Genomic DNA, 27654 nt, shown 5'->3' on the forward strand with positions numbered 1-27654 from the left:
AATGAAAATTGACAGCTAATATTACCAAATTTTTTTAAAAATTAAAGTTATGATTATTTCTTGTATTATCACAACTCATATCCCATGAGTTCTTAGTGAGTTAAGCGTCCATACTTACACTCCAGCCACTATATAAATTTAGTTCCCAACCCAAAAAAAAACAAACAGAACTACTTCAGTTCTTCTAAACAGAATAGTTTAAGCTTGTGAGAGAGAGAAAAAAAACAAAATCATGGAACCCTCTAATGATGCTGAGACGATGGAAACTCAAGGCGAGGTTACTACTAACGGTGTTTTGCCGTTGTCTCCAATGCTCGTGACTGATGAGCATGCTCCGGGGCATCTCAGCCATGACGGAAGATATATTCAATACAGCCTCTTTCAGACTTATATCTTTAAACTCACCGCAAAGTATCAGCCACCGATTACGCCTATTGGCAGAGGTGCTTCTGGTATCGTTTGGTAATATTACTTTCCTTTTAACTGAATCGTTTCATTTCTTTTCCTAACCATTTTGAGCTCTTGTTTACATAATACATGTTGTGTGGACCGTGTGGTGTAGATGATAGTTGGTTGATAAAAGTTTTTTTTTTCTTTTTTTTAGAAGAACTCGAAATATTTCCATCTCTAAAATTTTTAAACAATCGTCTTTTTTTTTTTCATGAAAAAAAAGTAAATAAATGATATATCATTCATGATTTTATGTTATATTTGTTACTTTAAAATACTGACATAAGTTTTTATGAAATATTTTTTGAATAGTTCGGCTATGAACTCAGAGACCAATGAGAAGGTGGCAATCAAGAAAATAACGCATGCATTTGATAACCTAATCGAAGCAAAGAGAACTCTCCGTGAAATCAAGCTTCTTCGTCACTTCGACCATGAAAACGTTCGTTTGGTTTCCAACCACACAATTCTCTTTTTTTTTAAAAAATTATTTATTATTCTTTGACTAAAAAGCTAATTATGTAATTAAATTTTATTTGTATAAGATTGTTGGAATCAGAGACGTAATCGTGCCTGCTCAGAGAGATTCATTCGAAGATGTTTACATTGTGTATGAATTCATGGAGCATGACCTTTTTGGAGTCTTAACATCCGAACAAGAACTAACCAAAGATCATTGCATGGTTTGTGTTTGGAACTGTTTCTTGAAACGTAAAAATTATTTTTATTAGAGAGAGCTTGAGAATATATTCAATTAATGGTGTCCCTCTCTGTTTTTTTATTTGCAGTTTTTCATGTATCAAATCCTGCGTGGATTGAAGTACATTCATTCGGCTAATGTGCTACATAGAGATTTAAAACCGAGCAATCTCCTCTTGACTACACAGTGTGACTTAAAGATCTGTGATTTCGGGCTTGCTCGTTCAACTCCTGAGAGTCATGAAATGACTGAGTATGTTGTCACAAGGTGGTACCGTGCACCCGAGCTTCTGTTGGGCACTTCTGATTACACCGCAGCAATAGATGTTTGGTCTGTTGGCTGTATCTTCATGGAAATGATGAACCGCAAAACGCTCTTCCCCGGTAAAGATCAAGTTCATCAGCTTCGTTTGCATCTGGAGGTATAGTAAAATAAAGAACCCTTTCTTTTGTGTTAAGAACATAATATACTTTTCTGTGACTCTTAAAAAAGTCTTGTTTTGCAGCTCCTAGGCACTCCAACTGAAGAAGACCTTGAATTGTTCAGTGAAAACGCTAAGCGTTACATACGGCACCTTTCTAAGCATCCTCGCCAATCTTTCTCTGAGATATTCCCGAATGTGCCTCCTTTGGCAATAGACTTGGTGGAGAAGATGTTAACCTTTGACCCAAGAAAGAGAATCTCAGGTCAGTATTCTGTCAATTTATATAGAGCCTCTTATGCAGTTTTATTTATTTGGATTCTTATCATCATTTGTTTTTGCCACTTTGCAGTTAAAGAAGCGCTTGCTCATCCATACCTTAGCTCGTTGCACGACCCTAGCGATGAACCAGAGTGCATGATGCCCTTCACTTCCGATTTAGAGGAAAGTTCACTCACAGAGGAGCAGGTTAAGGAGTTGATCTACTGTGAAGCCCTAGCTTTCAATCCTGAGCACCAGCCATAAGTGACCTCCTTGGCCTGACAACAATTCCGAAAACAGCCGTCCATGTTATCATTTCTATCCATGTTTTTGCTTTTTCAAACTTCACCTTCTTCTGTTATTGTTCTTTTCAGTTTTGTTGGATAATTTCTTGTATTTCCTGTTGCTTGGACTGAGAGTTTCTCAGAACATTTTGCATGTCGTATGATTTTCTGCTGAATTCCCCCAATGAAATCATTCTTGCTGTTGTCAAATTCATTTTTTTTTTTAAGCAAATCAACTGAAAAACCATGATTGGATTATGTGGACATTATTGCAACTCTCAATCCAACAAATAATAATACATGAGCTATTGTCAAAAATATAACATTGCGACAAGGAAGAAAGGCAATCATATCCTAATTTGAGTATTTTGATTGAAGACAATCTTACTCTTGTAATGGTTCTTTTGCAGTTTTGCTTCTGTCAGTTCTTCAGATTGCCAAAGAATTTAGAGAGTGGTACAGGGCCGTCGGTTTCGTCTTTACTTTTGCTAGAGTGTTTGTCTCTGCTGGACTTGTGCTTCTTCTCCTTCTTTGATCTTTTAGAACTCGATCTTGATCTTCTAGATTCATCTTCATCACTACTAGATGATGACTCTGAGGACGAATAGTGCTGCAAACACATAACACAACCCAACATGGTTAACATTAACATAAGCTATAAAACATGACACCATCTGTTATAAAGTTAAAACTTTTTAAAAGCACCTTTCTCTTTTTGCTTCTCTTCTTCTTTGAATCTCTATCTTTCTTATCTGTGAGGTCAACAGTTAATAAATTCCTCGGAAAGAAGGTTCAGAATTCAGATATTAGGTTAAGTTGATCATATATTACCTTTTCGGGACTTATCGCTAGAGTAGTTCCTTCCCTTAGAGAGTTTCAACGCCCTTTCTGCATCCAGCTGAGCTCTATACTCACGCATCAGTTTATCGGTATCTGCTTCAAGTTCTCCCTTTTTCAATTCTTCTTCCTAAACATGTCACGTGAAGAAGATACAATGTTAAACATTTACTGGTGTTTCACAATGCAGAGAAGCTACAAAGGGTAAGAACTAAGAAACAGATAATGCAGGTAATGAGTCTAATGGCAATATCAGACTGAGATGGTCCATCTATGTGTTATGCGAAATACGATGCTCAAGTTACCTCAAAGCTTTTACATTGACAACAATAATAACGAGCTTATCAACACTTAATGATTCAATGGTCAATCTAATATATACGGCATTATAACAAAAGACAAACATTCCAAACACCATTCATAAGATCTTAAACATTGCTATATAATTGTAAGCTTTTACCTTTTGCTTCTGCTTATACTCTTCCCATGTAATTGTATGTGTCGTCTTAAGGCTAGCCAAACGAGCCGCATGCCACTCTGGTGTATGAAATGAACCATCCACCTGAGACAATCCTCATCAGAAATGTTCCGGTACAGATACACAATATGATCACCAAACTAACAATACAAAGAAGAAAACTTTGACAGCAGAAAGAAGCAAATTGCTCCAATATCAAAGTTTGACTTCTCTCTTATGTTAACAGATTACAACAACAATAAGAGACTCTCAAAATCAAACTGAAACACAAACTTCAATGTTACACACTTTACGAAATTACATCGAAACATGAATTGGGTATTGTCAAAAAAGCCCTAATACAAAGTTATTATTCCCCAAAAAATTGGAACTTTCATTAGAGATCTACAAAGCTTAATTCTAAAAGTGAAATAACGCAGCTCGATGACCCATTTAGCATAAAGATCAATCAACAAAAATAACAATTGAGTTGGTGAGAATAGAGAGGAGGGAAAATAGTATGAAAAGGTACAAACCATTCCGTCTTCAACCTCATCGGGTTGAGCTGAGCTGGAGCCAACCCTAGATCTCTGCATAGCCTTGTAAGCTTGATTCTTCCCCATATCTGATTTGATTGATTGATTGATTAACCCAACAAGAAATAAAAAGTCCGCAAATTTCTTGAAGGGGAGAAGGAGAGAAAGACAACAAATTAGAGATTGAAGCTGCGAGGGATTTTGATTCCTGCTGTTGAAATCAAGGGTTTGGGGATTAAAGGTCTAAAGGAGAGGATCTAGGGATCTGTAGAGAAGCGAGCCAGAGAGAGAGAAGAGAAGAGAGAGACGAGAACTGTGAGGCCGAACCGATTCGGCACTGGAGATTTAATTCCACCCCCAAATTATAAATCTCTATAAAAAGGACCATTATCGTATACTATATAGTATTAATATGTATATTTTACATATATTATATAGTTTTGGAAATTAATAAAAACCCTTTGGAGGACTGTTTCATTATTTCTTCGTTCTCTCTCTCTCTCTCGGTCGACTCGAGTAAAGCCAGGTATGGATTCCATCTTAAAGTTTCGATTTTTCTTTACTTTTTCAATCGATTCGACTGAAAGTTTAGGTTTTTATTTTTATTTTAGGGTTCGGAGTCTTTTTTTGTTATTGAGATCGTTGAGGAGCTTTACTGTTCCGGTAGGTTACGACTGAGTTTTGTTGTTTTAATTCGAGTGAGTTTATGGGTTTTGCTTACTCTTGACGGGGAATTGTTTCGTTTTTAGATGAGTGTTGTACTTGTATAGACATATCTGAGTCGTAGTCCTGTTTTTGTCTTTGTAGGAAAGAAATTTCAGAGAGTGAGTCAATTGATTTTCAGATCTTTTAACTGTTTTGCAGAAGGTACATATAAAGGATCGTGCTTTGAAAGATGAGTGGAGTTGGAGAGAAAGTATCTGGAACGACTAAGACACCAGCTGATTTTCTCAAATCGATTCGTGGGAGACCTGTTGTTGTCAAGCTCAATTCTGGTGTTGATTATCGAGGTTGGTCTCTCTCTTATCTCTCGTCATGTTCTTATGTGTTTTGTGTGGCTGTGTAGCTTTGGTTTTAGTTTTTTGCAAGTTCTCTACCTATCTCTACTACACTTTAAGGTTAGAAGTTTAGACTTAGGGCTGGTTCTTTTCGCTATGTTAATGGAATGAAAGAGCTGCTTGTTAAGTGCCCACTCAAGTAACTTAATTCTCATTCATTTGGAGGTTATATTCCTTACTTATAACTGATTGCTTAAAAAAAACTTGTCACAAAATGAGAAGCTTTCCTTACATTTTCTGTGGTTTTCTTGTGAAATTCTTCTTTACATTTTACTTTCTACCTGTAATAAGGCTACAATAGTTGACTTAGAGATTTTTGAGCGTGAGTTTGTCTCATAAACATGTTTTAAGTTAGTTTGTCTCATGATCAAGGCTTAAGGTCATGTAAGAGAGACCACTTATCTCATTCTTGTTGACTTGTTTCCCTTGGTACCCGAGTCAGTTTTACCTAAGTTCTGGTCAAACTTAACACCGAGTTCTTGATCAAGAATTGATAATTTTTTTTACACAGGCATTCTTACTTGCCTTGATGGCTATATGAACATAGCAATGGAGCAGACAGAGGAGTATGTAAACGGGCAGCTCAAGAACAAATATGGTGACGCCTTTATCCGTGGAAACAATGGTAAATTGAATCTCTCTGATTCATCTTTCTCTCAATTTTCTTTTTTTGTGTATCCTTCTTTTTAAGTAAATAAATTTGTGTGTTTTTGTTGGATGCAGTTCTCTACATCAGTACAGTAAAGAGGACTGTAGCTGACGGCGCCTAGGTCCATCCTGATGCATTATCATCAACAACACTAGTGGTCACGTTATGGCTGCCATTGGTGTTGTCTTCTTCGATCTCATATTAAAAGAGCTTCTTGTAGTTGACATGTACCAAGAATGTTATTATCACAGTCGTCGCTTTTTTTCTTGCTATTATGATATTATTCACTTTTTAGGAGATGCTGACCCCAAAGATTATAAGATTAGCCTATGACTTCATACAATCAGACGAACAAACAAGTTTAGGAGTCTAATAATGTCGTTTAGGGAAACGCTTGGAGAGAAAAAAAAAACGTTGTCAAAATAGTAAGCCTGTCAATTATCATATTCTAAGCCATTGACACAGTTGAATCAAAAGCTCCAATAAAAATAATACGCTCAAGATACCATTCTTGGCGTAATGTGGTTTTTTTAGTTTCCAACCTCTTTTCACATAACTAGCAAAAGGTCTCATACTCTTAGCCGCTTGTATATATAACTGCTTATGTCCAAGCAGTAAAACCTGAAGTAGAGTTTCTCTCAATGAAACTCTACAAAACTATCTTCACTGCTACTTAAAATGTCTTAAAATCAGCGTATCCTTCCTTCAATTTGATTCTTCTTCCGTTGCATTTTCTTCTGGCTTACTTCCCAACCTCCCTAACCTTACAATGTCTTCCACCATAATTCTTCCCTCTGTTGAATAACCAGTTCAAAACAAAGATCAACCAACATATTAACTTCTGAGAGATAAGAGCTCAAGCAGGTGAGGATCGCTCTGTTCTTTACCTTTATCTTTGGAGAGACTACTGATTAGTTGTTGAAGGCCATCCTTGGCAATTGTGTCTTTCAGGTACATTGCAGCAGCTGCAACTTCATCTGGTGTGACCTTTCCATCTCGATCCCTGCGTGCATTCAAATTGGATCACTTTAATATTTTACTCACAGAAACAGAACACTCAAACGAGTAAATGGAGAATATAATATGTGTATACCTGTCAAGAAGCTGCCAGCCTTTCCCAATTTTGATATCCACATCATCAATTTCCTTCTCGAGGTTTTGTATCAGACCATCAACCTTAAAAAGTATGCTTGACAAGTTAGTTCTGATAAAAATCTCATCGAACTTTGATATTCTTTTAGAATTATTTGAAACCTATTTACCTTTTCCATTAGTGCAGACGAAACCTCGTCTGATTCAGCAACTTCCTCAGCTTGGTCACTATCTTCTCTAGCTGCTTTGTATGCCTTCACTGCAGCTTTTTCACCATCTACATCTTCTCTCTCGACCATTGTGTTATAGAACTCCATCTGGAGAAACAGAAAAACAAAGTCTTTTAATCTAGGACACAAAAAGCTAATGCATTTGTGTGCAGCGTACCTCTTTCTTGACCAATCTCAGGAATTCTTCGCGCTCTCTACATACAGACTGTTCATATCAAAAACAAGTAGAGCGTCAAATAAGTATCAGAAAAATTGCACTGGGTATTCATTATTGACAAACCATAGACTCGTTTTTCTTACAGAAGCAGAAGCTAAAACACCCAATGCACGGCTAAGTTTGCAAAGATCATCTTGCTGTTCAAGAACTCTAGCTCTGGCCTGTTCTTGTGCTTCGCTGGCCGTTGGTATGCTCATCTCTTGCAATGCCTTATCCTCTTCGGCACCTTTAACATCCTTAATCCTTGTAAGCTCTTCTTCTTCTTTCTCTTCTTCTTCCTGTAAATATATTGATAAACAAAATATTAACTCTGGAACACACAAAATTCGAGTTCTTTAACTTCCTCAAGCAAGCATAATATAATACAATCAAGTGGTATATGATCAGACCTTGATCAGTTCTTCTTGCATCTCAAGGTACTCTAACTTCCTCCTCCTCTCAGAAAGAGGGTCTTCAGATGGCAGAGAAGTAATACCAACAGTATCCACAACCTCGTCAGGTAGAGAAGAAAGAGTAGCTCGGACAGCATCCTCTGCCTTAACTCTTCCAGAAACCGTGAATGCCCTGATATAAACTGCTATCAGAAATAGAACTCATGGAAAAACGAATTAAAAGAGTTCTGGAACCTACCTAGAGAGGATCAACAACGACGAGGGGACAGAATGATTAAGTGACAAATCCATCCAATCGCGAAGCTGCAAGATTGTTCCGATACAAAAACATTAATAGCTGTAACATAATTTTTTCCTGATAGAGTTTTATATATAAATAATAAAGACCACGAATCATAGGAGTAAAAAAGGAGAAACCTGTTGCCTCATCTCTTCAACTGAAACCAGTCCCAGCATTCCCCGTTCCCTGCAATCTTCGCGTAGCTCAGCTTCTGAAAGGGAATCCACACCCTCAGCTCTAATCAGTTTATCATCTTCCTTAATGCTGCAATGAAAACGAGTAAAAATTAAACATCAAAGCAAGGTAGCAAGTCTAATAACAATGAGATGTGGAAGCAACTTAACCTCCTCAGTCTTTTCCTGAGCATATATCGCAGATAAGCATCTGTTCCATATGGGCTAATACCCATATATTTGCACATGTTAACCAAGCGAGGCCTATATTTGAAAAACAAAGAGGTAACTACTGTCAGAATATGTTCCTTTCAGAGCGCAAGGTATCTCCAAGATCAAACAAAAAAGGAGCAACAAACCTGCTAATGTTATCCAAAGTAAGCTCATCGTTGAAAAGCTTTGCAAAGCCCAAAAGTTCATCATTATGGACTATTTGACCTCTTCGAACCTGCAAGCCAGGATTATAAGAACAAGGAAAATGAATTTCAAATCCAAAAACCAAAAGAAAAGAAAGTATCTGAGCCAACACAAAATTACGACTTTTTACCTTGTCTAGAAAGTCATCCAGGTCTTCAGCAGTTTTCTTTACTTCTCCAGATCTTGAATGTTTAACTTCCTTAGCCATCTCTCTGGCAGTTTCCTGAAGAAACTTAGCATATTCCATCCTTGCAAGTAATTTCCTTTTCAATGCTTCCTGTGCATTAACAAAAGAGCAACATCAAAAAGAGATCACGAAGCCAAGAAGGTAACAAATGAATGTGTAAAGCCGACACTCCTTTGACACATACCTCTTCTTTCATCTTGTCCTGGAAAGTTGACGGTAACATATTAGGGAAGAGCTTCAAGAAAACTGGCAGAAGGAACTCCATAAACGGCACGAGGATGAACACTGCAAACGGCACTAATCTAAAGATATCAGCTGTAGTTCGAGTAAGCTGTTGCCTTTCTCTTCTGGAGAGACTCTTTCCACCAGCCAACTTGAGAAGCAATCTAGAACTGATTCTAGTGTCTGCCCAGAGCAATTTGGTCCCCAGCCAATAATGTTTCATTGTCGACACAAACTCCTGCTTCCAGTGAGTAAGCTTTTTCGCCCAATCCGCCCTGTAGAAAAACAGAAAGTCAGTACACTACACTACAATATCAATGCATAAAGCCTGGCGATTAAGAACACAAAAAACGTAAGGAGAGAAAGCTAAACCTGTTCATGGCAGCAACAGCTCTTATAGCAGGACCTATCTTAAGAACAATTGCCCATGCCCTCTGTACAATAGATCGAGCAACCTTTTTGGAGTCTTGAAGACGTTTAGCTTTCGCCTTTGCTTTAACACTGCTAAGACTTTCAACAGCTTGATCACATTCCTCAGGAGATGCCTCTTTCCTATTTTTAGCAACCTCATCAACTTTTTTATCCTCATCATCAGGCTTCTTAGCTGCAACTGTAGTAGCATAACGAATGAATACGCTCCTATACCTCATCCCAAGAGAAGGACCAACTTCTGAACTTCCATAACCAAAGGCCGAAGAGTGAAAACCATGGAAACTACGATTGAAATATCCATTCCTAGAAAGCAACAAGAGACCATCTTCTCTTCCTGTAAAGGACTTGTGTTGTTGAGTCACAGGTTTAGTTTCCACGGGAGGAGGAGAACGGTTGATAGCAGAATGGTAAGCATGTGAATGAACCACCGTCTGAGAAGAGTTTCCAATGGATTGAAAGCTCTGAATCGAACGAGCATAGACATTCAAGTAATCTGAAATTATACTCTTTCTCCTAATGATCGCTCTTGACGCCATATTTTTTCAATATCCTTGTCGTTTGTTCAAAGCTGAATCATCTGATTTTTTTTGGAATAGGACAAAAAAAAAAAGTCGCTAAATCAAAAGCTACGAAGATGAAGACAAATTCAGCGAACCCATAACTAAGAATCAGAACCGAAACAAAAACCTAGACGATTAATCGAAATCGATTACGAGAAAAAAATCACAATCTTTTACCCTAGGAAGTGAAATGCAAAACTCTTGATTTCAAACCTAGTTTGAGGAAATCGAGAGAAAGATACGAAAACTTACAGAAGACGGAGGAATCTGAAGATGACGAACACTGTTGACCGGAGAAAGTGAATCACCACGCCGGAGAAATTTGAGAGGTTTTAGGTATGCGGCAAATAAATCGTGAGCAAAGGGTTTTAGATTATTTTTTTTTTGCTTTCTGAGGACAGAGATTAATAAATAAAATACATTTTTTTGCTTATACCTGTATGAGTGAGTAAATCTCCACCGTTGGATCATATCTAGAGGGTCCGTACCTTCTCCATTGTCACCACGTGTGCGAATCCTCGATCAGATGTAATTATACTTGATGCCCACGACGAAGGGATGGATATATAGATTTATTTATTTTTTTCTCATCAATTATTTTGCTTTTGTTTTGTATTCATAATTAAATTACTAAAATAATTTATAAGCTTTTACTTTTCAATCAAACAAACAAAAATAGAATTATATCCATTATCATTATAAATTTATCAAAACTAATATTTGTTCACTTCTTAGACAAAATTCACATATCTGTAATTTTAGCATTAATCATGTTGGATTTGATGCTATATTTTTTCAATATGAACAAGTGATGTGTATGTTTATCATAAAATATATTCTTTACAAAATAACCCAAAAAAACTTATGAAATACAAACAAACATTATAACAACAACAAAAAAGTGATCTTCTGTTTCTAACAAGGCTAGTGAGTTTGTGAATCTGCTTCTTTAGTATGCAATACATCTCACTCTCATCTTGTTTTTTTCTCCATCTCATGGGTTAAAGTTTAACGTTTTGATTGATTCAATATTTCCATTTCATTTCCTGCAAAAAAAGAGAACATAACATGATTAATCTAAATATTTGGTTTAACTAAAGATTAGTATTCATACTGTATTAAAGAAGATGAAACTGTTTTTGTTTTACCAAGGGAACTTAAACGTGTCTTTCCACCAACCCTGCTTCGAACAGTTTGCGACTATCTTGTCGAGCCGTATGATAATCTCAGAGAATGTTGGCCTCATACCGATTTCTGGATGCCAACATTCCTCAATCAACCTACATTATATAATCACGATTCTTGACTTGTTAATGATGTTCAAGAAACAAATCACAGATAATGTTTTTGTTCCATGAACGAGATCTTGAAATGCTTACTCTTTCAATTCCGGAGGGTAACTCTTTGTTTTTGTTCTGATTGTTGGTCTTTTTCCTTCTATACACATCGATTCTGCAACCTCCTCAGGTGTTTTAGGATGGAATAAAGATACTCCCTCAGTCAACTTCACATATGATACCAAACAAAAAACATTGCAGAGTCTGAGACTTGAGACATTTAACTATAAACAAAAAGGCTAAAGATTTGTGTTACTACTACCTCATACAAAATGACACCAAACGAATGCACATCAACCCTTTTATCGAAGACTTCGTCTTTGTATATTTCGGGTGCTATGTAGTAATCTGCAGTTCAAAATGTAAGCATAGGATCTTTCAAGAACAAAGCTTCTTGTACAAAATGTAGCTTTTTTCTTACTTGACTTATCGATTTGAGCTTCGTGGTTCACTACTTTTGCATTTTCTTCTGCAATCTTTGACAACTTTATCAATCCAAATCCAGAGATCTTCAATTGCCCTCCTCTATCCAGCAAAATATTTCTGGCACCTTACAAAAAACTTTCAAAATATTATCCAAACTGTTATTTTTCGCCCTTAACTAACATGCTCTCGGCTTTATCTTACTTTGGCTTTAACTCGCAGTGGATGATAGGATCTGGTTTACATTCATGAAGATAGTTCATGCCTCTGGCAATATCAAGAGCAAATCTCAGAGCTTTTGATGGTGACAGACGACCTTTCTTTTGAAGATAACCAGTTAGATCACCCTGAAATTGGTTTAATGAAACAAGATTGCCACACTTGGATTCGGAAATAAAGTGGAAAAAAAAAAGACAAATACAGTGCTTACTTACTTTTGGATTATATTCAACTACAATCATCATTGGTAGATTTTGAGTAACGGCTCCAACAAATTGAACAATATTTGGATGCCGAGCTTTTGCTAGCAAAGTCAATTCGTTTGTGAAAGCATTTCTAGTCATATCAAAGAAACAGAAAGAGCAAAACAAAGTGTTAAGTTATTTCATGTAACCAACAACATATTAAACAGAGAGAATTCAAGAACAAGAAGAATGCATACACGCGTTCCCGATCTGAATAACTATCTTTGTCGAATATTTTTACCGAGACTCGCGTGCCATTCCATTTAGCAACTTGATAAGTTCCCTGCAAATCAAACACATCAGCAGGATACGAGAGATTTAGTAGACAAGATTCTCAGCTCTTGTAATTGAGGAGAATCAACAAACCTTGGAGATGCCATCAACTTTTCGGACTTGAAGCTCGAGTGGATTAAGCTCATACTCAGGAACTTCTTTCGGATTCCCTACCGTCATTGGAGTCTTTCTGGTTTTCTAAAAATTAACACACAAAACAAATCTTGAAGATGAAACAAAGCACAAGAGGAAGAGAAAGAAACCAATCATCTTAAGAACATAAAGGATAAATCTTTTTGTTAATAAAAAACCATACCGGAGCTTTAGCTCCTCGTGCTTTCAAGAGATTATACACTTCAACATTCCCATAATACTTTGCATCAACCGCCGCCTGAACAATGTTAACAAACTGTCACCTATGCATAAAGTTTAACCAAAACCAAACCAATAATCAAACCAAAAACAGGGGAATTAGAAGAAGACAGACCGTGCTGCCCCAACGATCACGAGCATCAATGTTAGCTCTCCGGCTAAGAAGAACCTTAACAACTTCGTAATGACCTTCACAAGAAGCAATATGAAGAGCCGTACGACCATCAAGATCAATGCTATTCACATCGATTCCTTCATTAAGCAGCTCCTCAACACCATTCACATCACCTTTACTCGCCATAAAGAGAAGCTGCATCGTCGAATCAAGATTCTCGGGAACAGACATATGCGGCCCGCAGCTAAGAGACTCAGGGCTACGTCGTATCGGATCAAGCGAAGATTGACGACCAAAGCTGAACCTCATATTGTTACGTCGTGGATCCAAAGAGTTTTGGCGCGTGAATTGTCGGCTTAGTGTTCTCCGCATTGATCCTGTCGAGAATTGTCTCGATATCCCTCGCTTCAATTGCGCCGCTACGTTCTCCATGATGTTGATTGAAATTGCCAAAACAGAACCAACGATCAGTTAAGGATCAAAACCACATTGCATCTTTTTGGAGATAAGACGATGACATTGCAAGGAACAGAGACGATCGTGCTATGTTTTTTTTTTTTCCTTTTTTTGATTGTTCTTCGTTTTGGTGTTATCCATAAAACAGATTAGACAAAACAATGGTTTCATTGGCTAACAATGTCGTTATTGAGCAGTAAAACGCGGGTAATCACTATTTTCTTTTTTAATCTCTCATCTCATACATAATTAGATAACTAATTACAAATTTATATGACTGACAAAAAAAAACAATTAACCAAAAACAAAACGAAGCTTATTGTTATATTAATTCAAACGTTGACATTTATTTGTTATTAACAGTCCAATTAGCAAAGATGAGAACTTGTTCGATTTTTTTTATAGAAGAAGAAGAGCGATGAGATTACCAGAACAAAATACAATTCTCGAAGACGAGATTACATCTTTTTAGAAACTCGGATCTGGGAATTAACTAGTGACTGATACTTCAGAAGACGACGCGAAACTGCGGGGCGTCTTTACCGTCGGCGGGAAGAATCTCCCAACGGCAAGGTTCGAGATCGTCGGAAACGGGACAGTATCCAGCGAGAGTGACTCTGTCTCCGGTGGCAGCAACGGAGCCGAACTCGAAAACAGTCGCGCGATCGGGTCGAGGAACTTCTATGGCTCCGTTCATCCCTGGAGCTGGAGTTTCTGATTTAGGCATCTGTATCATCTCCGGCTTCGACGTCTCGGACTTTGACGGCTTAGGACTTCTAGTGAACCATGATAGTATCCCCATGGCTACTCTCGAATCGGTGGTTCTCTGTGTAGTAGATTCAAAGATTGAATTTAGGGTTTATCTTTTTCCCCCCTTTGTTACATACATTGGGCTTTGTAAATTTACTATGGGCTTCAATTTGAGCCCATAAATAAACGGAAAAATATGGAATTTGATAATATATATCCTTTATTTTCCATATCAATTCCAAATTAGAGCTCAAACTTTAAAAGTTTCACATACAGCCCAAATAGTTTTACATACAACTCGGTCACTCTTGAGCAACTTGGACAACTTGCTTACCAACGTTTTGTCCATGTAAAAGTCCAACAAGAGCAGCAGGACCGTTCTCGAGTCCTTCCACTATGTCTTCAACGTAAGTTAACTTGTCTTCTTTTATGTTGGAAAGCACAAACTCCAAAAACTTGGGTTTTTGATCGTTGAACTCGTAACAAGCAAACCCTTGCATCCTTATCCTCTTGAACATGATGTCTGGTAGATTTTGTACCAAGTCTCTGGTTTCAAGATGGTACTGAGAGATCATCCCACAGACAGCGATTCTTCCTGAAGTTCTCATGTTAAGTAGCACAGCGTCAAGCATTTTGCCTCCCACGTTCTCAAAGTATATGTCAATGCCTTTTGGGAAACACCTACAATCAAGAAAAATAATTAATTAAGAGCTAGGAGACTTTCTGATTATGTGATTTAAGAGAAACTGAATATTAAGAAGAAGAAGAAGGAGAATAATAATTAACCTTTTTAAGGCGGAGTCAAAATCAGGCTCTTCCTTGTAATTGAATGCATCATCGAAACCAAATTTGTTCAGCAAGAGATCGACCTTTATGGGAACTTAAACAATGTAAGCTAGAGACCGCCAAAAAAAGATTTAACTCTTTTGATCGAAAAGTTTCCTGACCTTTTGTTTACTTCCAGCACTTCCAACAACATAGCAGCCCATCAACTTAGCAAATTGACCCACTAACTGACCAACCGCACCAGAAGCCGCGGACACAAACACTGTTTCTCCTTTCTTAGGTGAACATATCTCGAAAAATCCACCATAAGCAGTCAGACCTGGCATACCTGTTTATGAAAAGAAAGAAACAGAGCTTTTAGGAGATATATATATATATGTCTTTAATTAACATTGTAATGTATACCAAATCTGATACCAACCAAGGATTCCGGTATAATAGGTGAGAGGCACATTGATATTGATGTCGATTTTGGTGAATCTACCACTACCAGTCGCGTTAATAATACTATACTCCTCCCAGTTGACGATTCCGTGAACAAAATCACCTTCTGCAAAACCTGGATTATCAGAAGCTATCACCTTAGACACTCCAAATCCATATATAGGCTGCAACAACGAATCAGCAACAAATTGTTAATTAAACCATCTCATGAGGTAGGTGCTTGTGTATGCAAATGCATGTATGAATGTGTGATCGAGTGTTACCTTGCCAGGGACGAAAGCATCCAAAAGTGCTGAAATCGAAGGAGTTGGTTCTCTCATCAAAAATCCAATGTAAGGGTCACAAGACAAGTAAAGATTCTTCACCAGCATTGCCCCTGATCCGGGCTTAACCTTGAGTTCCATGATGTCTGAAGCGGTGACAATCATAAGATCAGACTCTTTTGGGATACCCTCCACATGGTTTCTCAGTATCACTTGCTTGTTTTTCACGGTGGTCTCCATATTCCTCGGCTGCACACTTACGCCCTTAGTAAAGCCCTTCTTGCTTTGGTCAGATCTATATACAGTCTTCCTCATGTCACACGTCATAGGAAATACTCAATTGCATGCCAAAAGCATGCATATTTGGTAATTATTACGATATAATATATGTGGGGTTGGAACATTTCTGGTCCAGATGGATAGCTAGCTGTGACGCTGACAAGAACAGTCGCCAACACCATTCATTATTATAATTATATATGTATCAATAATTAAAATATACTATTACTAGATAGCAACTCGCACTATGTGCGGGATAAATCAATTTAAATAAAATATTATGAGCAACATTATTATTTGAGATTTAAGATTTATTTTGTGTAAAATAAAATATGTAAGTAAATTTTTTTTTTGTTTATTCAAATTTGTGTTTACTTTCGGTAAAATTTACCCGTGAAATATTTGAACTTGGAAAAGAATTTTAAGGTGGTGTAGAAATTTTTGATTTGTTTTTGTATTTATAAAAATCAAATTCACATATTTTATGTTTCACATTATCATCTACATCACTATACCATTAAATAGATAAAAAAAAAAAAAAAAACTTTTTAGACTAATCGATTTAATTTAAACTAATCACAAATTTAAAAATTGCAATGAGAAAAATGTATAAAAGTGGTAAATAAATGAATAATTTTTTATTGTTTGTGAAATGTAATTTATTTCTAATAATTAAATATGTTATAAAATTGATAAGTAAATATATTTCTGGATTTTAATTGTTGATTAAATTTTTCATTTTTAAAAATTTATAGAAAAGAACATTGTCTTATATATGTCAATGATATATATGTAAATAATAATGAGGTGAGAGCAAAGGATTATAGATTTGTTTTTTTTTTTAATAAATACATTGGCAGAGAATTGTAAGTAAGTAGATATTTTGAGGATTACTTGATAAAAGTGTCATGAGCTCTGTAATATTGACACATCAGCTATTTTTCTCAAATGTGCTTCTCTATTAATATATAGGAGATATTAGTTACTAAAATATCTTCTAAAAATATAGCACCATGTAGTTTTTTGTATTTATGGTAACAATGTTAAGTCCGCGATTTAAAAATATTTACAGTTCAAACCCCAATTCATGGCAAAGTCCAGTGCATATATATATAGTCTTGCAACAATTCCCCCCACCTGAAGATATTTTTAACCCTATAAGCAGTTCCTCCGTAACCATATTAACCCGCAACACCTTCAATTAATATAGACTCATGGTCACATCGTCCCTGAAACCATCCAAACCCTGGAGAAGCATCAATAAAGACGATGCATGTAAAAAGATCAATGACCAAGTTCGTCTCTTTCTATATATATATTCAGAGGGTTTTGCTAATGATATATACCTGCAAGAATGTAGAAACTGAGTTTCACACAATGAATTTGTTTGAAGGGGGGAAACAAATTCAATAAAGCTTACTCTCTAAGAAATCGGATCAAAACTAATGAGCAAAAGGAATTGAAATTTCTTGAGAAAGAAGTTAGGATTTTCTCTCAAGAATAATGAATAATTTAGGGTTTTTGTATTAATTGTTGGATAATCTACAAAGAGGAGGTATCCTCTATTTATATGAATACATTGATTACAAGATAAGTCTATTTTCCTTAAATCAGGGATTGAAGATATGGTAAACTTCCTCTTTTGATGACCAGGTCGGGCTCAGAAAGGCGGTTGAGTGACTTCGTCGGACTTCTACTTATAGGCCCGTTTAGCTGTCCCAAAAGAGGGGTTCCTCGGTTTAGTTGTTGCGGAGGAGATAGAGAACGAGTTGTTGCGGAGATGGTGGACCACCAATGGCTCCTTGTTGTCACTCCATGGCTGTGGCAAGCCTCAATGGGAGCGTGGAAGAACAAAGTCAGAGTGAATAGAGGTAAAGAAGAGCAAGAAAGTGAAAAGAAATTGAAGATAAAGGCAGTGCGTAAGAACCAACTTTTAGGGTTCTTCAAGGCCGGAGCTAAAACCATTCCAGCAAGCCGAAGAGACTGTCGTGATCTCCAACAAGCCAAGAATCCATAGCAACTGACACAGCTTCAATATGAGTTAAACTTGAAGAATTATGCACGTTACGTCCTAGCCAAGTAATTGCTGGAAAGCTGTGAAATCTGGGCTAAGTATGAATCCTAGAAACTGTTTATATCTAATATACAAGTCTGTCACCATTATATTAAATATACAAATCTGTCGTAACATTAAACAAATTTGTTGTCACTGTAGTTATATCTAATAAATCTGTTATCAAACAATAAATTTTTGATACCCAAAAACAGAATTGTCATAGCTTAAATAAATCGGTATTAACATATTGTTTCAACGTAGGTCATTTTAGCAATTTTAAAAAAACTTTAATAAATCTGTTATCAAACAACAAATTTTTTGTTAAATTAAAAAGTAGTAATTATGTTCTGTTTAAAAATTAGGACAGATTTTTAACCAAAAAATAAATCTGTTGCAACAGTGAATTTGGTAGTATATCCTTATATATCATACCAATTCCAAATTAGAGCTCAAACTTTTAAAAGTTCCGCATACAGCCCACAATGCTGATGCTAAGTAATCAGAGATAACAGATTGGTATAGTTTTACATACAACTCGGTCACTCTTGAGCAACTTTGACAACTTGCTTACCAACGTTTTTTCCATGTAAAAGTCCAACAACAGCACCAGGACAGTTCTCGAGTCCTTCGACGATATCTTCAACGTAAGTTAACTTGTCTTCTTTTATGTAGGGAAGCACAAACTCCAAAAACTTGGGATATTGATCGATGAAGTCATATGTAGCAAACCCTTGCATCCTTATCCTCTTGAAGATGATGTCCGGTAGATTTTGTACCAAGTCTCTGGTTTCAAGATGGTACTGAGAGATCATCCCACAGACAGAGATTCTTCCTGAAGTTCTCATGTTTAGTAGCACTGCGTCAAGCATTTTGCCTCCCACGTTATCAAAGTATATGTCAATGCCTTTTGGGAAACACCTACAATTTAAGAGGAAACTGATGAGAGCTAAGATCTGTGATTCCAAGAAACTGAATATTAGAAGAAGGAGAATAAGAACCTCTTTAAGGCGGTGTCAAGATCAGGCTCTTCCTTGTAATTGAATGCATCATTGAAACCAAATTTGTTCAGCAAGATATCAACCTTTATAGGAACTAAAACAATGTAGGCGAACGCCTAAAAAAAAGAAAAAGTTAAAACTCTTTTGATCGGAAAGTTTCAGAACCAAGGCTGGACCTTTTGTTTACTTCCAGCACTTCCAACAACATAGCAGCCCATCAACTTAGCAAACTGACCCACGAGCTGACCAACCGCACCAGAAGCCGCAGACACAAACATTGTTTCTCCTGTCTTAGGTGAACATATCTCGAAAAATCCAGCATAAGCAGTCAGACCTGGCATACCTGTTTATGAAAGAAAACAGAGCTTTTAGGAGAAATAGGTCTATTAACATTGTAATATATATTTTTCAATTGGGAGATTTACTTAGATGTACTCCAAATTAGGTAATATTACCAGAACTAACAAATCTTTTTTTTTATTACTAGGATATTTCAGGTATTTTCAAAATACTCAGCGTGCCCTTGTTTTATGTTACAGGAAAAAACGTAATTACAAAAATGTCATTGCCACATCAGACGCAACGTAAGAAATCGCTGACGTGTATTAAATAACTTAGCTGTAAGGCGTTACAGAGGTAATCACGGCTGAGTTACAGTTCAGTTGCGGCTGATTTATGGAAAAAATATTTGAGTAAGAGCGGACGGCTGACTTAGAGCATAACTCAGCCAAGCGTTACGGCTGACTTAATGAAATCTGGCATAACTCAGCTATCATTACGGCTGAGTTTTCACCCGATGGTTGAGTTGTCAAAATTTTGGGTGAGTTATCACTACGACACGGCTGAATTAACATTTTCCGGCTGGCTGAGTTATGAACAGCGGCTGACTTATGAAATGTCGTTACGGCTGAGTTATGGTTAAACACTATAACTCAGCCGTCATAAGCTGACGTATCGGATAACTCGGCCATTTTACGGCTGACTTGATAGCAAAAGATTAATTACTAGAATATCATTCAGTTACGGCTGACTTATTAAATGATACGGCTGAGTTACAAATTTTCAGTTGATTAAGCGGTTGAATTTGGCAGTCATTTTTTTGCTTTTTAATTATTATAATAGTATTCATGTTGCGGCTAAGTTATAATCTTGTTTGATGGCTGATTTAATTAGGCTGATTTACATGTTTGTTTGGTGGCTGACTTGCCACTTCGGACGCATCATCCATGTCATCATCTTCTCTGAAAATACGAAACGTCATTTTTTCGACTTCCATCTTCTTCACCTGGTTCAAAAGTGAAGTTCTTTACCTTATCTTCACCTTGTTCTTTACCTTGTTCTTCACTTCTTAATTTCCCTCATTCTTATTAATTTCCTTCATTCTTCTTCATTTTCTTTCATGGACCAGTTCCGGTAATTGTTGTTTCTGGTAACTGGGTAAAGAAATACAAATATGTATTTAACACCGATGATAGAGGGTGTAGAGTTGTGCAGATAGATGCGGAAACAACACAAGACAAGCTTGTGAAGCTTGTTCTCGATGATTACGGATTGAACGCGAGGAATGATGAAATGGCTAATAAGTCAGCCACGAAGCATTATAACTCAGCCGGCATATGAATCCAAGAGACCTTTCGTTTTCCCTTAAGTATTATAACTCAGCCGTCAAGTAATAAAATTCAGCTGTTTACTTTTATGTCTTGTTATAAGTCAGCCACAAAACATTTTAACTCAGCCGTCATACGAATCTATGAAACCTTTCTGTTTCCCTTAATTATTATAACTCAGCCGTGAACTAATATAAATCGGACGTTTACTTTCAGCTTATATATTGTTATAAGTCAGCCACCAAGCATTATAACTCAGCCGTCGTATGAATCTATGAGACCTTTCGTTTTCTCTTAAGTATTATAACTCAGCCGTGAAATAATATAAATCAGACGTTCATTGTCAATAATGACATAGAATTGTTTGCTGATGTATATTTTTTTAATATTTTCGGAATTAAAAATATAGAATTAACCTAAAGGGTAAATTGTAATTACACCCAGAACACTAAATATCTGAGCAATTTTTAAAAAATTTATACATATCAGAAATAAACCAACTTTTGGAGTATATCTGAGTAATTCTTTCTTCAATTTTTGCAAAAATAAATCTGATACTAACCGAGGATTCCGATATAATATGTAAGAGGAACATTGATGTTGATGTCGATTTTGAAAAAACTACCAGTCGCGTTAATAGTACTATACTCCTCCCAGTCGACGATTCCCCAAACAAAATCACCTTTTGCAAAACCTGGATTATCAGAAGTAATCACCTTAGACACTCCAAATCCAGCTATAGGCTGCAACCTCGCATCATCAACAATTGTTAATTAAACCATCTCAGCCTCTCAAACCATCTCAGGTGCTTGTGTATGTATGAATGTGTGAGTAGAGCTGTTACCTTGCCAGGGACGAAAGCATCCCAAAGTGCTGAAGTCGAAGGAGTTGGTTCTCTCATGAAAATCCCAATGTAAGGGTCACAAGACAAGTAAAGATTCTTCACCAGAATTGCCCCTGATCCGGGCTTAACCTTGATTTCCATAATGTCTGAAGCTGTGACAATCATAAGATCAGACTCTTTTGGGATACCCTTCACATAATTTCTCAGAATCACTTGCTTGTTTTTCACGGTGGTCTCCATATTCCTCAGGTTGCACACTTAACACCCTCAGTAAACCTCTTCTTGCTTTGGTCAGATATCTATACAGTCTTCCAAACTTAACAAAATTTTAGTTGGCTGACAATTCAACTGCATGCCAAAAGCATATTTGGTAATTGGTACGATATAATTTTTTTTTTTTTTTTTGGTAAAAGTACGATATAATATTTGTGGTGTTGGAACATTTCTGGTCCAGATTGATAGTAGTAGTACTGTACTGTGACGATGACAAGTTACTAACTAATTTTTTTTTTTTTTTTTTTTTTTTTTTTTTTTTTTTTTTTTGTCAAAGACAAGTTACTAACTAATTAAATCTCAAAACGCCAACACCATTCATTACTAAAATATCTTTTAGTCACTAATCACTATATGTAGTTTCTGTATTTATGGTGGCCTAATGGTTAAGTAAGTCCGCGATTTAAAAATATTTACAGTTCAAACCCCAATTCACGGCAAAGTCCAGTGCATATATATATAATAGTCTTGCAACAATTCCCCCCGCCTGAAGTTACTAAAATTGCAGGCATTTGGTAATCTCCCCTTATTAGCAATATTCGTCCAAAGAAGACATGGGGAAGGAGGAGCAATTTATATATTCAGAGGGTTTTGCTAATGATGTATACCTGCAAGAAGCAATTTATGAGTTTAATGTTACACAGAATAATTGCACATGAAATTAAGCAACTATGATCTTGCACTTTGATGAAACTCCAAGATGCGTCTTTAGATCCCTATAGATTTGCGACAGAATGGCATCATCCACCGCAATACCTTGTGCAACCTCCACTTGCACCAGTTCAAGGCATTTCGATTCCCCAATTATACTTTTCAAGTGTTCCAACTCTTTAGCAGTTCCTCCATAACCAAGAATATGAAACACCTTTACTTGGAATGGACGCATGGTAACATCGCCTGTGTAACCATCCAAACCCTGGAGAAGAATCAAGAAGATGCATGTAAAGGATCAACGACTAAGTATGTCTCTCTCTAGATATATTCTTTCATGGAGTTCTGCAAATGATATACATACCTGGATGATTAGAGTTTCAAGCTTTGGACACTGCTTAAGCAGATATGGCAGCAGTTTCCAACCTCGTTTGTTCTTACTCCCAAAAGACAAGCTCACCAGTTTGTTGAACACCGGTAGAAATAGTCCACGTTTGACACATCGGGAAATCACCTGCAAACACACACACACACTTAGAGAATGTCCACGCTCTTTAACGTTTTTAAGGAAAAACAAAGTTTGGGGCAAACTTACATCAGTAGAACCGGGAGATAGATGCAGGGTCTCGATGTTGCTTATCCCTTTAAACAGACCAGTTATATCCGGCTATGTGACCCTGTCAGTATAACGCAGATCCAGCCTAGCTTCAACTAGGGACTCCAAGTTAACTTGTTCGTACACAGCCAAGGCATAATCAGAGTAGTCGAGGGACACAAGACTTGGGGCGTCAAATGACATACTCTGCATGGTATCAACTGCAAACTTACAATCGTAGTGAACAGACAGTTTCTTGATGGTCCGACTCGATATGCAGTATGGGTATCCTTCCGAGCAAGCCCGGACAACCAGGAAGAAGCACGTCACACAGATCTTCAGATTCAAAAAAGATTGAATTAATGCAGAGACTCTTAAGCGCTGGAAGAGACACATCTGAAGGAAGTTTCCAAAGATCGATTTTTGTTCCCAGTGTCAGCTTAACCAGCGTCTTGCTCTTAAAGAGCTCAGAGGGCAGAAAGACTTCACCGTATTCCTTATCTGCGGGCTGTTCGTAAACACCAGTTTCAGAATTCAGAACGATATTATTGAAGGTCTGTATGCTAGCGCATTACATATCCAACGGTCCACACAATCTAACTCGCTGGCCATGTGAATGACACATTTTAGAGAGAATTTCTTGATAGGAGAACCGCATTGCAAAGCGAGTGTTCTATCAACAAAATCCCTGAAGCTCTCCCGCATCACATCCCTCTCTTCTTCATCCTCTTCCGGTTGCAGCAAATCAGAAGCATCAAAATCGAGATTATGCACCAATGCAAACAAATTCCTCCACCTTTTTGAGAGAACAGATGTTGAAGCAGCCAGTTTGGTTGGAACTCTGGACAAGATGTCGGCCAGAACCTCGTCAGGGAGCCAGCTGATTGCATCTTTGGAGACAGTGTTCAACATTTTGGTATTCATACAGACAGAACCAATATCTTCCTCAAAAGTGGCTGAAACATGAAGTAAGCTCAGAGTGAGTGACTGGTGGATTAAACAAAGAAAAGAGAGGATATTTACATAACCTAGACAAAGCTCAAAATCGCATCAATGTCACAAAAGAAGGAGAGGGAGAGAACAAAGGGTCAAGAGAAGTTCAACACTTGAGCACGCAATGAAAGCTAAATCAACGAAGTTACTTTCAGAAAAAAATAACAGGGTTACACAGGAGCTTAAAGGTTCATGCTTGAATCAAACCCTTAAATTAAAAAGGTCCGAGCTCCATAGTCACACCAGAAAGACGAGTAAAGTACAATTGAGTTCATCAAATTACTCAATCTATCTATATAACCAAGTGGAAGCTCAAAAGAAGAACACTTTTAAGCCCTTGTAGGAAAACTGAACAGAGATCAGAGAATTGCAATTGCATATAACAAATTATAACAATGTAAAGCTTCTACAAAACTATGAGGATACTACAAATTGCACATAACAATGACGTTCCACAAATCTAAACAAAAAAAAAAGAGGGCATAGAATGTAAAAGCTTCAACCTTTTCCTTATCGATGGAATTGCAGATCTCTCTCCCTTCAATGAAAGATGGTGAAAGAAGATATATTTAGAAAATAAATCTTTTTTATATATTTTGTTTTTGTTAAAGATAATTGTGGAATGATTCCACTTGATTTCTGTTCATAATTTGATTATTTAAATTATTTTTAATACTTTAAAAATCGTTCTAAACAAAGTAACATTTATAGAAATAAATTTCTACATACTGTAAATATTTATAGTTTCGACTTTTAGATTAAAAAAAAGTTTTGTTTCCATTTTTTTAATCGTAGAACTAGAATGAAACGCAGCTTATATGACATCATCCACCACAGCTTCCGCAGCCTACTACGCTAGCACCACTTCAAGGCATTCCGACTCCCCAATAAATTTCTTCACGTTTTCCAACTCTTTAGCGGTTCCTCCATAACCAACAACACGCAACACCTTCACTTGTGACGGAATCATGGTCACATCGCCTGTGTAACTATCAATCCCCTGCAGAAGCATCAAGAAGATGCATGTGTAAGGGATCAACCACTTAAGTTCCTATCTCTGTCAGTTAGTTTATGGGTTTTGCTAATTAATGATATATAATATACCTGGATGATCAGAGTTTCAAGCTTTGGAGACTGCTCAAGCAGATATGGCAGCAGTTCCCAACCTTCTTTATTCTTACTCCCAAAAGACAAGCTTACCAGATTGTTAAACACCGGTAGAAGTAGTCCATGTCTAACACATCCAGAAATCACCTGAAACACACAGACACACAAACACTTAAAAGAAAATCCAAGCTCACTAAATATTGTAAAGAAGGGAAATTGGGAAAACTTACATCAACAGTATTGGGAGAAAGATGCAGGGTCTGGACGTTGCTTATCCCCATAATGAGACCCGTTAGATCCGGCCTCTCGATTATTTTAGTATATTGAATATCCAACCTAGCTTCGACTAGAGACTCCAAGTTAACTTGTGGATAATCAGGCAAGGCATAATGGGAGTAGTCCATGAAGAGTACATTTGGGGCGTCAATTGACATAAAACTCATGAAGTCAATTTCAAACTCATCGTAGTGAAGTAGTAGTCTCTTGATGGTCTGACTCGATATGCGGTACGGCCATCCTTCAAACCCGTCGTGATATACATATAACTCCTCGAGCACTGGACAACCAGGAAGAAGTACATAACACAAATCGTCAGGTGGAATCAAGACTGATTCGAGGATGAGAATCTTAAGCGCTGGGAGAGACACATTTGGAGGAAGTCCTTCAAAACTAATTTGTGTTCCCAGTCTCAGTTTAACCAGCGTCTTGCTCGTGAAGAGCTCAGAAGGTAGCAAGGCATGAAAGCAAGTCTTTATACTTAGATCCATCTGAAAAACACCACGTTCTACGGCATTACATACCCAGCGGACCACATGAGCCAACTTGCTCTTATCGTCGTGAATGTGGCATTTTAGAGAGAATTTCTTGATATACGAACCGCATTGCAAAGCGAGTGTTCGATCAACGAAATCCTTGAAGCTCTCCCGCATCACCCCCCTCTCTTCTTCATCCTCTTCCGGTTGCAGCAAATCAGAATCATCAAAATCGAGATTATGCACCAATGCAAACACATTCCTCCACTTTTTTGAGAGAAGAGATGTTGAAGCAGCCAGTTTGGTCGGAACTCTGGACAAGATGTCGCCCAGAACCTCACGAGGGAGCCAGCTGATTGCATCTTTGGAGCCAGTATCCAGCATTTTGGTATCCATAGTGACAGAAGTAATCTCTTCCTTAGAAGTGCCTGAAACATGAAGTGAGCTCAGAGTGATTCAACTGCTGCATAAAAGCCAAAATGCACCCAACAAATAATAAAAAGAGAGGATATTTACATAACCTAGAGGCCTAGAAAAAGCTCAAGATTGTATGAATGAATGTTATAATAAGAACTAGAGAGGGGAACAAAGACCAGAGAATCCAGTTCTCACAATTATGCAAAGATTTAAAGCTCGCAATTTAGGCGATGAAAAGCCGAAGCTTAACGAAGATACTTTCAGGAAAACAACAAGGTTACAGAAGCTACACGCTTTTCCCGTTTTGAATTGAATTAATGGAAGATTCGAGTTTGAATAACACAATGAAGCTCAAAAGAACAACACTTTGAGCGCTTGTAAGAGGAAATCATGGAGAAGATCCACATCCAAAAAAGTTGCAATCAACAATTATGTTCCACAAAGAAAGAGAAACAAAAAAAACTAAAAGGTAACAGAATCTAAAAAAGGTTCACACTTTTCCCCGTTTTGAATTGAAATAATGGAAGATTTTTTGAGATCGAAAAGCACCAGAAAGCTCAAAAATTGTCTGAATGTATAAATAAACCAGAGAGATAACAAAGAAGAGAGAAGTTCCACAAACCATAAGATCCAGTATATTCATTAAGATTTGAGCACACACAACAACTACGCGATGAAGCTCAAGTTTAACAAGGTTAGAGAAGCTAAAGGTTCAAGCTTTTTTTTTTTTAAAAAAAAAAAATTGAATTAAGGGAAGGTCCGAACTCGAGTAAACAACACTAGAAAGCCGATTTGTTGGCAAAGTACACCCATTTCATCAAACTCAAATCTATCTATAAACAAGTGTAAGCTCCAAAAAAAAACAACAACACTTTGAGCCCTTCCCTTGTTAGAAGAACAGAGAACAGAGAAAATCCACATCCCAAAACTAAACTAAACAAAAAAGAAAAAAAATTAAAGTTTCAACCTTTTCCCCTTTCTCCCATGGGTTAAGAGGGCTTAGGGTCTCTCCCTCCGTATAATACAGTGAAATTTTATTTGAGAAAAAAAAAAAGGAAATGTCAATTTAAAGGGAAAGTTTCGTATATTTGTGGTCGTTTAGGGATTTAGGCCTAAGTGCTAAATAGACCATAATTTCATGTATTCCAAAACTAACACACATTTATATATCATTAATTTTGGAAAAAATTAAATTATCAATAAAATTAAAGTTTCTATCGTTTCTTCTCTGTATCCACCGATACGATTCATCCGTAATCCAAATTTCAATCTGAACATCACCTACGAATCCATAACTGGACACGAAGAGCAAAAATATATGTGTTCTTCTCAGGCACAATCGAATCGAGACGGCTCCGCGTTTGAATCGAGACGTCTCCGCATTTGAGCAGCTGGGCGTTAGCTCTCTCTCTCTCTCTCTCTCTCTCTCTCTCTCTCTCTCTCTCTCTCTCTGTCTCTCTGTCTCTCTCTCTCAAATTGTTGAATTCACTTATTTGAACTGGTTAGACTTGCTTATCGTCTTGTATCCTGTGCAGCATCTTAGT

At 37.0% G+C, this 27654-nt stretch overlaps 9 protein-coding genes and 1 pseudogene across 21 annotated transcripts; 2 read left to right on the forward strand and 8 right to left on the reverse strand.

Moving 5' to 3' along the window:
* The first annotated feature begins 102 nt into the window (after positions 1-102).
* On the forward strand, positions 103-2326 carry LOC104788233 (mitogen-activated protein kinase 10-like). Its single transcript, XM_010513954.2, has 6 exons — positions 103-462; positions 763-892; positions 996-1133; positions 1239-1571; positions 1656-1836; positions 1924-2326. The coding sequence occupies exons 1-6, from the start codon at positions 233-235 to the stop codon at positions 2094-2096; spliced, it is 1185 nt and encodes a 394-aa protein (XP_010512256.2). The 5' UTR covers positions 103-232; the 3' UTR covers positions 2097-2326.
* Positions 2327-2353: 27 nt separating this feature from the next.
* Positions 2354-4111, reverse strand: LOC104788232 (uncharacterized). Its single transcript, XM_010513953.3, has 5 exons — positions 3947-4111; positions 3414-3515; positions 2948-3083; positions 2822-2868; positions 2354-2726 (listed from the first exon to the last, which is right to left on the reverse strand). Exons 1-5 carry the CDS (start codon positions 4031-4033, stop codon positions 2538-2540), a joined length of 561 nt encoding a protein of 186 aa, XP_010512255.2. The 5' UTR covers positions 4034-4111; the 3' UTR covers positions 2354-2537.
* LOC104788234 (sm-like protein LSM6A) lies at positions 4097-5950 on the forward strand. 2 transcript variants are annotated; one of them, XM_010513956.3, is made up of 5 exons: positions 4098-4472; positions 4558-4609; positions 4811-4956; positions 5516-5629; positions 5728-5950. In XM_010513956.3, exons 3-5 carry the CDS (start codon positions 4842-4844, stop codon positions 5772-5774), a joined length of 276 nt encoding a protein of 91 aa, XP_010512258.1. In that variant the 5' UTR covers positions 4098-4472; positions 4558-4609; positions 4811-4841; the 3' UTR covers positions 5775-5950. The 2 variants fall into 2 exon arrangements, with proteins under 2 accessions (XP_010512257.1, XP_010512258.1); XM_010513955.3 differs by lacking the exon at positions 4558-4609 and having other exon boundaries at positions 4097-4472.
* A 117-nt stretch (positions 5951-6067) lies between these two features.
* On the reverse strand, positions 6068-10458 carry LOC104788235 (uncharacterized). Its single transcript, XM_010513958.3, has 15 exons — positions 10108-10458; positions 9236-9872; positions 8826-9138; positions 8585-8731; positions 8397-8485; positions 8209-8301; positions 8002-8128; positions 7823-7887; positions 7582-7756; positions 7276-7470; positions 7133-7180; positions 6916-7062; positions 6747-6829; positions 6541-6656; positions 6068-6447 (listed from the first exon to the last, which is right to left on the reverse strand). Exons 2-15 carry the CDS (start codon positions 9829-9831, stop codon positions 6359-6361), a joined length of 2283 nt encoding a protein of 760 aa, XP_010512260.2. The 5' UTR covers positions 9832-9872; positions 10108-10458; the 3' UTR covers positions 6068-6358.
* Positions 10427-14168, reverse strand: LOC104788239 (integrin-linked protein kinase 1-like). Of its 7 annotated transcripts, none has more exons than XR_015558011.1 (12): positions 13724-14143; positions 12840-13265; positions 12669-12743; positions 12446-12550; positions 12277-12362; positions 12050-12170; positions 11820-11962; positions 11614-11742; positions 11455-11540; positions 11235-11359; positions 11004-11135; positions 10427-10901 (listed from the first exon to the last, which is right to left on the reverse strand). XR_015558011.1 is itself a non-coding variant. In XM_087451444.1 (12 exons), exons 2-12 carry the CDS (start codon positions 13209-13211, stop codon positions 10895-10897), a joined length of 1374 nt encoding a protein of 457 aa, XP_087307570.1. In that variant the 5' UTR covers positions 13212-13265; positions 13724-13865; the 3' UTR covers positions 10530-10894. The 7 variants fall into 7 exon arrangements, 3 of the variants coding, with proteins under 3 accessions (XP_087307570.1, XP_010512267.2, XP_010512268.2); XR_015558012.1 differs by having other exon boundaries at positions 10530-10901; positions 11614-11753; positions 13724-14168; XM_087451444.1 differs by having other exon boundaries at positions 10530-10901; positions 11614-11735; positions 13724-13865.
* LOC104788238 (uncharacterized) lies at positions 13672-14097 on the reverse strand. The gene has a single exon (XM_010513964.3). The coding sequence runs from the start codon at positions 14095-14097 to the stop codon at positions 13804-13806; it is 294 nt and encodes a 97-aa protein (XP_010512266.2). The 3' UTR covers positions 13672-13803.
* On the reverse strand, positions 13672-17063 carry LOC104788237 (NADP-dependent alkenal double bond reductase P2-like). Of its 2 annotated transcripts, XM_087451445.1 has the most exons (6): positions 16955-17063; positions 15539-15833; positions 15253-15439; positions 14993-15159; positions 14832-14914; positions 13672-14726 (listed from the first exon to the last, which is right to left on the reverse strand). In XM_087451445.1, exons 2-6 carry the CDS (start codon positions 15776-15778, stop codon positions 14348-14350), a joined length of 1056 nt encoding a protein of 351 aa, XP_087307571.1. In that variant the 5' UTR covers positions 15779-15833; positions 16955-17063; the 3' UTR covers positions 13672-14347. The 2 variants fall into 2 exon arrangements, with proteins under 2 accessions (XP_087307571.1, XP_019101713.1); XM_019246168.2 differs by lacking the exon at positions 16955-17063 and having other exon boundaries at positions 15539-16361.
* Positions 17064-18277: 1214 nt separating this feature from the next.
* Positions 18278-21752, reverse strand: LOC104788236 (NADP-dependent alkenal double bond reductase P2-like). Of its 2 annotated transcripts, none has more exons than XM_010513959.3 (5): positions 21323-21752; positions 21041-21221; positions 19048-19214; positions 18872-18954; positions 18278-18791 (listed from the first exon to the last, which is right to left on the reverse strand). In XM_010513959.3, exons 1-5 carry the CDS (start codon positions 21560-21562, stop codon positions 18413-18415), a joined length of 1050 nt encoding a protein of 349 aa, XP_010512261.1. In that variant the 5' UTR covers positions 21563-21752; the 3' UTR covers positions 18278-18412. The 2 variants fall into 2 exon arrangements, with proteins under 2 accessions (XP_010512261.1, XP_087307572.1); XM_087451446.1 differs by having other exon boundaries at positions 21041-21172; positions 21323-21679.
* Positions 21753-22150: 398 nt separating this feature from the next.
* Positions 22151-23884, reverse strand: LOC104789792 (F-box/LRR-repeat protein At3g60040-like; annotated as a pseudogene). Its single transcript, XR_015558013.1, has 3 exons — positions 22842-23884; positions 22611-22760; positions 22151-22511 (listed from the first exon to the last, which is right to left on the reverse strand). The product of XR_015558013.1 is annotated as an F-box/LRR-repeat protein At3g60040-like (transcript).
* Positions 23885-24470: 586 nt separating this feature from the next.
* LOC104788241 (F-box/LRR-repeat protein At3g60040) lies at positions 24471-27197 on the reverse strand. Of its 3 annotated transcripts, none has more exons than XM_010513969.3 (4): positions 27078-27197; positions 25172-26121; positions 24939-25088; positions 24471-24834 (listed from the first exon to the last, which is right to left on the reverse strand). In XM_010513969.3, the coding sequence occupies exons 1-4, from the start codon at positions 27094-27096 to the stop codon at positions 24685-24687; spliced, it is 1269 nt and encodes a 422-aa protein (XP_010512271.1). In that variant the 5' UTR covers positions 27097-27197; the 3' UTR covers positions 24471-24684. The 3 variants fall into 3 exon arrangements, with proteins under 3 accessions (XP_010512271.1, XP_010512272.1, XP_010512273.1); XM_010513970.2 differs by having other exon boundaries at positions 26306-27081; XM_010513971.2 differs by lacking the exon at positions 27078-27197 and adding an exon at positions 26733-27074.
* Positions 27198-27654: the final 457 nt, after the last annotated feature.

Source organism: Camelina sativa, chromosome 5 (assembly GCF_030686135.1).
Source record: "Camelina sativa cultivar CO46 ecotype springtype chromosome 5, ASM3068613v1".
NCBI lineage: Eukaryota > Viridiplantae > Streptophyta > Magnoliopsida > Brassicales > Brassicaceae > Camelina > Camelina sativa.

Excerpts from the sequence above, each read along its gene's own strand:
- LOC104788233 (XM_010513954.2), top strand. The coding sequence starts at position 233 with ATGGAACCCTCTAATGATGCTGAGACGATGGAAACTCAAGGCGAGGTT. Across the intron at positions 463-762 it reads GGTGCTTCTGGTATCGTTTG|TTCGGCTATGAACTCAGAGA; the intron begins GTAATATTACTT and ends TTTTTTGAATAG. Across the intron at positions 1,837-1,923 it reads CCCAAGAAAGAGAATCTCAG|TTAAAGAAGCGCTTGCTCAT; the intron begins GTCAGTATTCTG and ends GCCACTTTGCAG.
- LOC104788232 (XM_010513953.3), bottom strand. The coding sequence starts at position 4,033 with ATGGGGAAGAATCAAGCTTACAAGGCTATGCAGAGATCTAGGGTTGGC. Across the intron at positions 2,869-2,947 it reads TAGCGATAAGTCCCGAAAAG|ATAAGAAAGATAGAGATTCA; the intron begins GTAATATATGAT and ends TTGACCTCACAG. Across the intron at positions 2,727-2,821 it reads AGAGAAGCAAAAAGAGAAAG|CACTATTCGTCCTCAGAGTC; the intron begins GTGCTTTTAAAA and ends ATGTGTTTGCAG.
- LOC104788234 (XM_010513955.3), top strand. The coding sequence starts at position 4,842 with ATGAGTGGAGTTGGAGAGAAAGTATCTGGAACGACTAAGACACCAGCT. Across the intron at positions 4,957-5,515 it reads TTCTGGTGTTGATTATCGAG|GCATTCTTACTTGCCTTGAT; the intron begins GTTGGTCTCTCT and ends TTTTTTACACAG. Across the intron at positions 5,630-5,727 it reads CTTTATCCGTGGAAACAATG|TTCTCTACATCAGTACAGTA; the intron begins GTAAATTGAATC and ends TGTTGGATGCAG.
- LOC104788235 (XM_010513958.3), bottom strand. The coding sequence starts at position 9,831 with ATGGCGTCAAGAGCGATCATTAGGAGAAAGAGTATAATTTCAGATTAC. Across the intron at positions 8,302-8,396 it reads ACTTTGGATAACATTAGCAG|GCCTCGCTTGGTTAACATGT; the intron begins GTTTGTTGCTCC and ends TTTCAAATATAG. Across the intron at positions 8,129-8,208 it reads CTCAGGAAAAGACTGAGGAG|CATTAAGGAAGATGATAAAC; the intron begins GTTAAGTTGCTT and ends TTTTCATTGCAG.
- LOC104788239 (XM_010513965.3), bottom strand. The coding sequence starts at position 13,271 with ATGGAGAACGTAGCGGCGCAATTGAAGCGAGGGATATCGAGACAATTC. Across the intron at positions 12,744-12,839 it reads GTGATCGTTGGGGCAGCACG|GCGGCGGTTGATGCAAAGTA; the intron begins GTCTGTCTTCTT and ends AACATTGTTCAG. Across the intron at positions 11,136-11,234 it reads TACCCTCCGGAATTGAAAGA|GTTGATTGAGGAATGTTGGC; the intron begins GTAAGCATTTCA and ends TATATAATGTAG.
- LOC104788238 (XM_010513964.3), bottom strand. The coding sequence starts at position 14,097 with ATGGGGATACTATCATGGTTCACTAGAAGTCCTAAGCCGTCAAAGTCC.
- LOC104788237 (XM_019246168.2), bottom strand. The coding sequence starts at position 15,865 with ATGACGTGTGACATGAGGAAGACTGTATATAGATCTGACCAAAGCAAG. Across the intron at positions 15,440-15,538 it reads ATGCTTTCGTCCCTGGCAAG|CCTATATATGGATTTGGAGT; the intron begins GTAACACTCGAT and ends TCGTTGTTGCAG. Across the intron at positions 15,160-15,252 it reads CTATTATACCGGAATCCTTG|GTATGCCAGGTCTGACTGCT; the intron begins GTTGGTATCAGA and ends TTTCATAAACAG.
- LOC104788236 (XM_010513959.3), bottom strand. The coding sequence starts at position 21,562 with ATGGAGACCACCGTGAAAAACAAGCAAGTGATTCTGAGAAATTATGTG. Across the intron at positions 21,222-21,322 it reads ATGCTTTCGTCCCTGGCAAG|CCTATAGCTGGATTTGGAGT; the intron begins GTAACAGCTCTA and ends GCGAGGTTGCAG. Across the intron at positions 18,792-18,871 it reads CTTGACACCGCCTTAAAGAG|GTGTTTCCCAAAAGGCATTG; the intron begins GTTCTTATTCTC and ends CTTAAATTGTAG.
- LOC104788241 (XM_010513969.3), bottom strand. Across the intron at positions 25,089-25,171 it reads TTTCTCCCAATACTGTTGAT|GTGATTTCTGGATGTGTTAG; the intron begins GTAAGTTTTCCC and ends TGTGTGTTTCAG. Across the intron at positions 24,835-24,938 it reads TTGAAACTCTGATCATCCAG|GGGATTGATAGTTACACAGG; the intron begins GTATATTATATA and ends ATGCTTCTGCAG.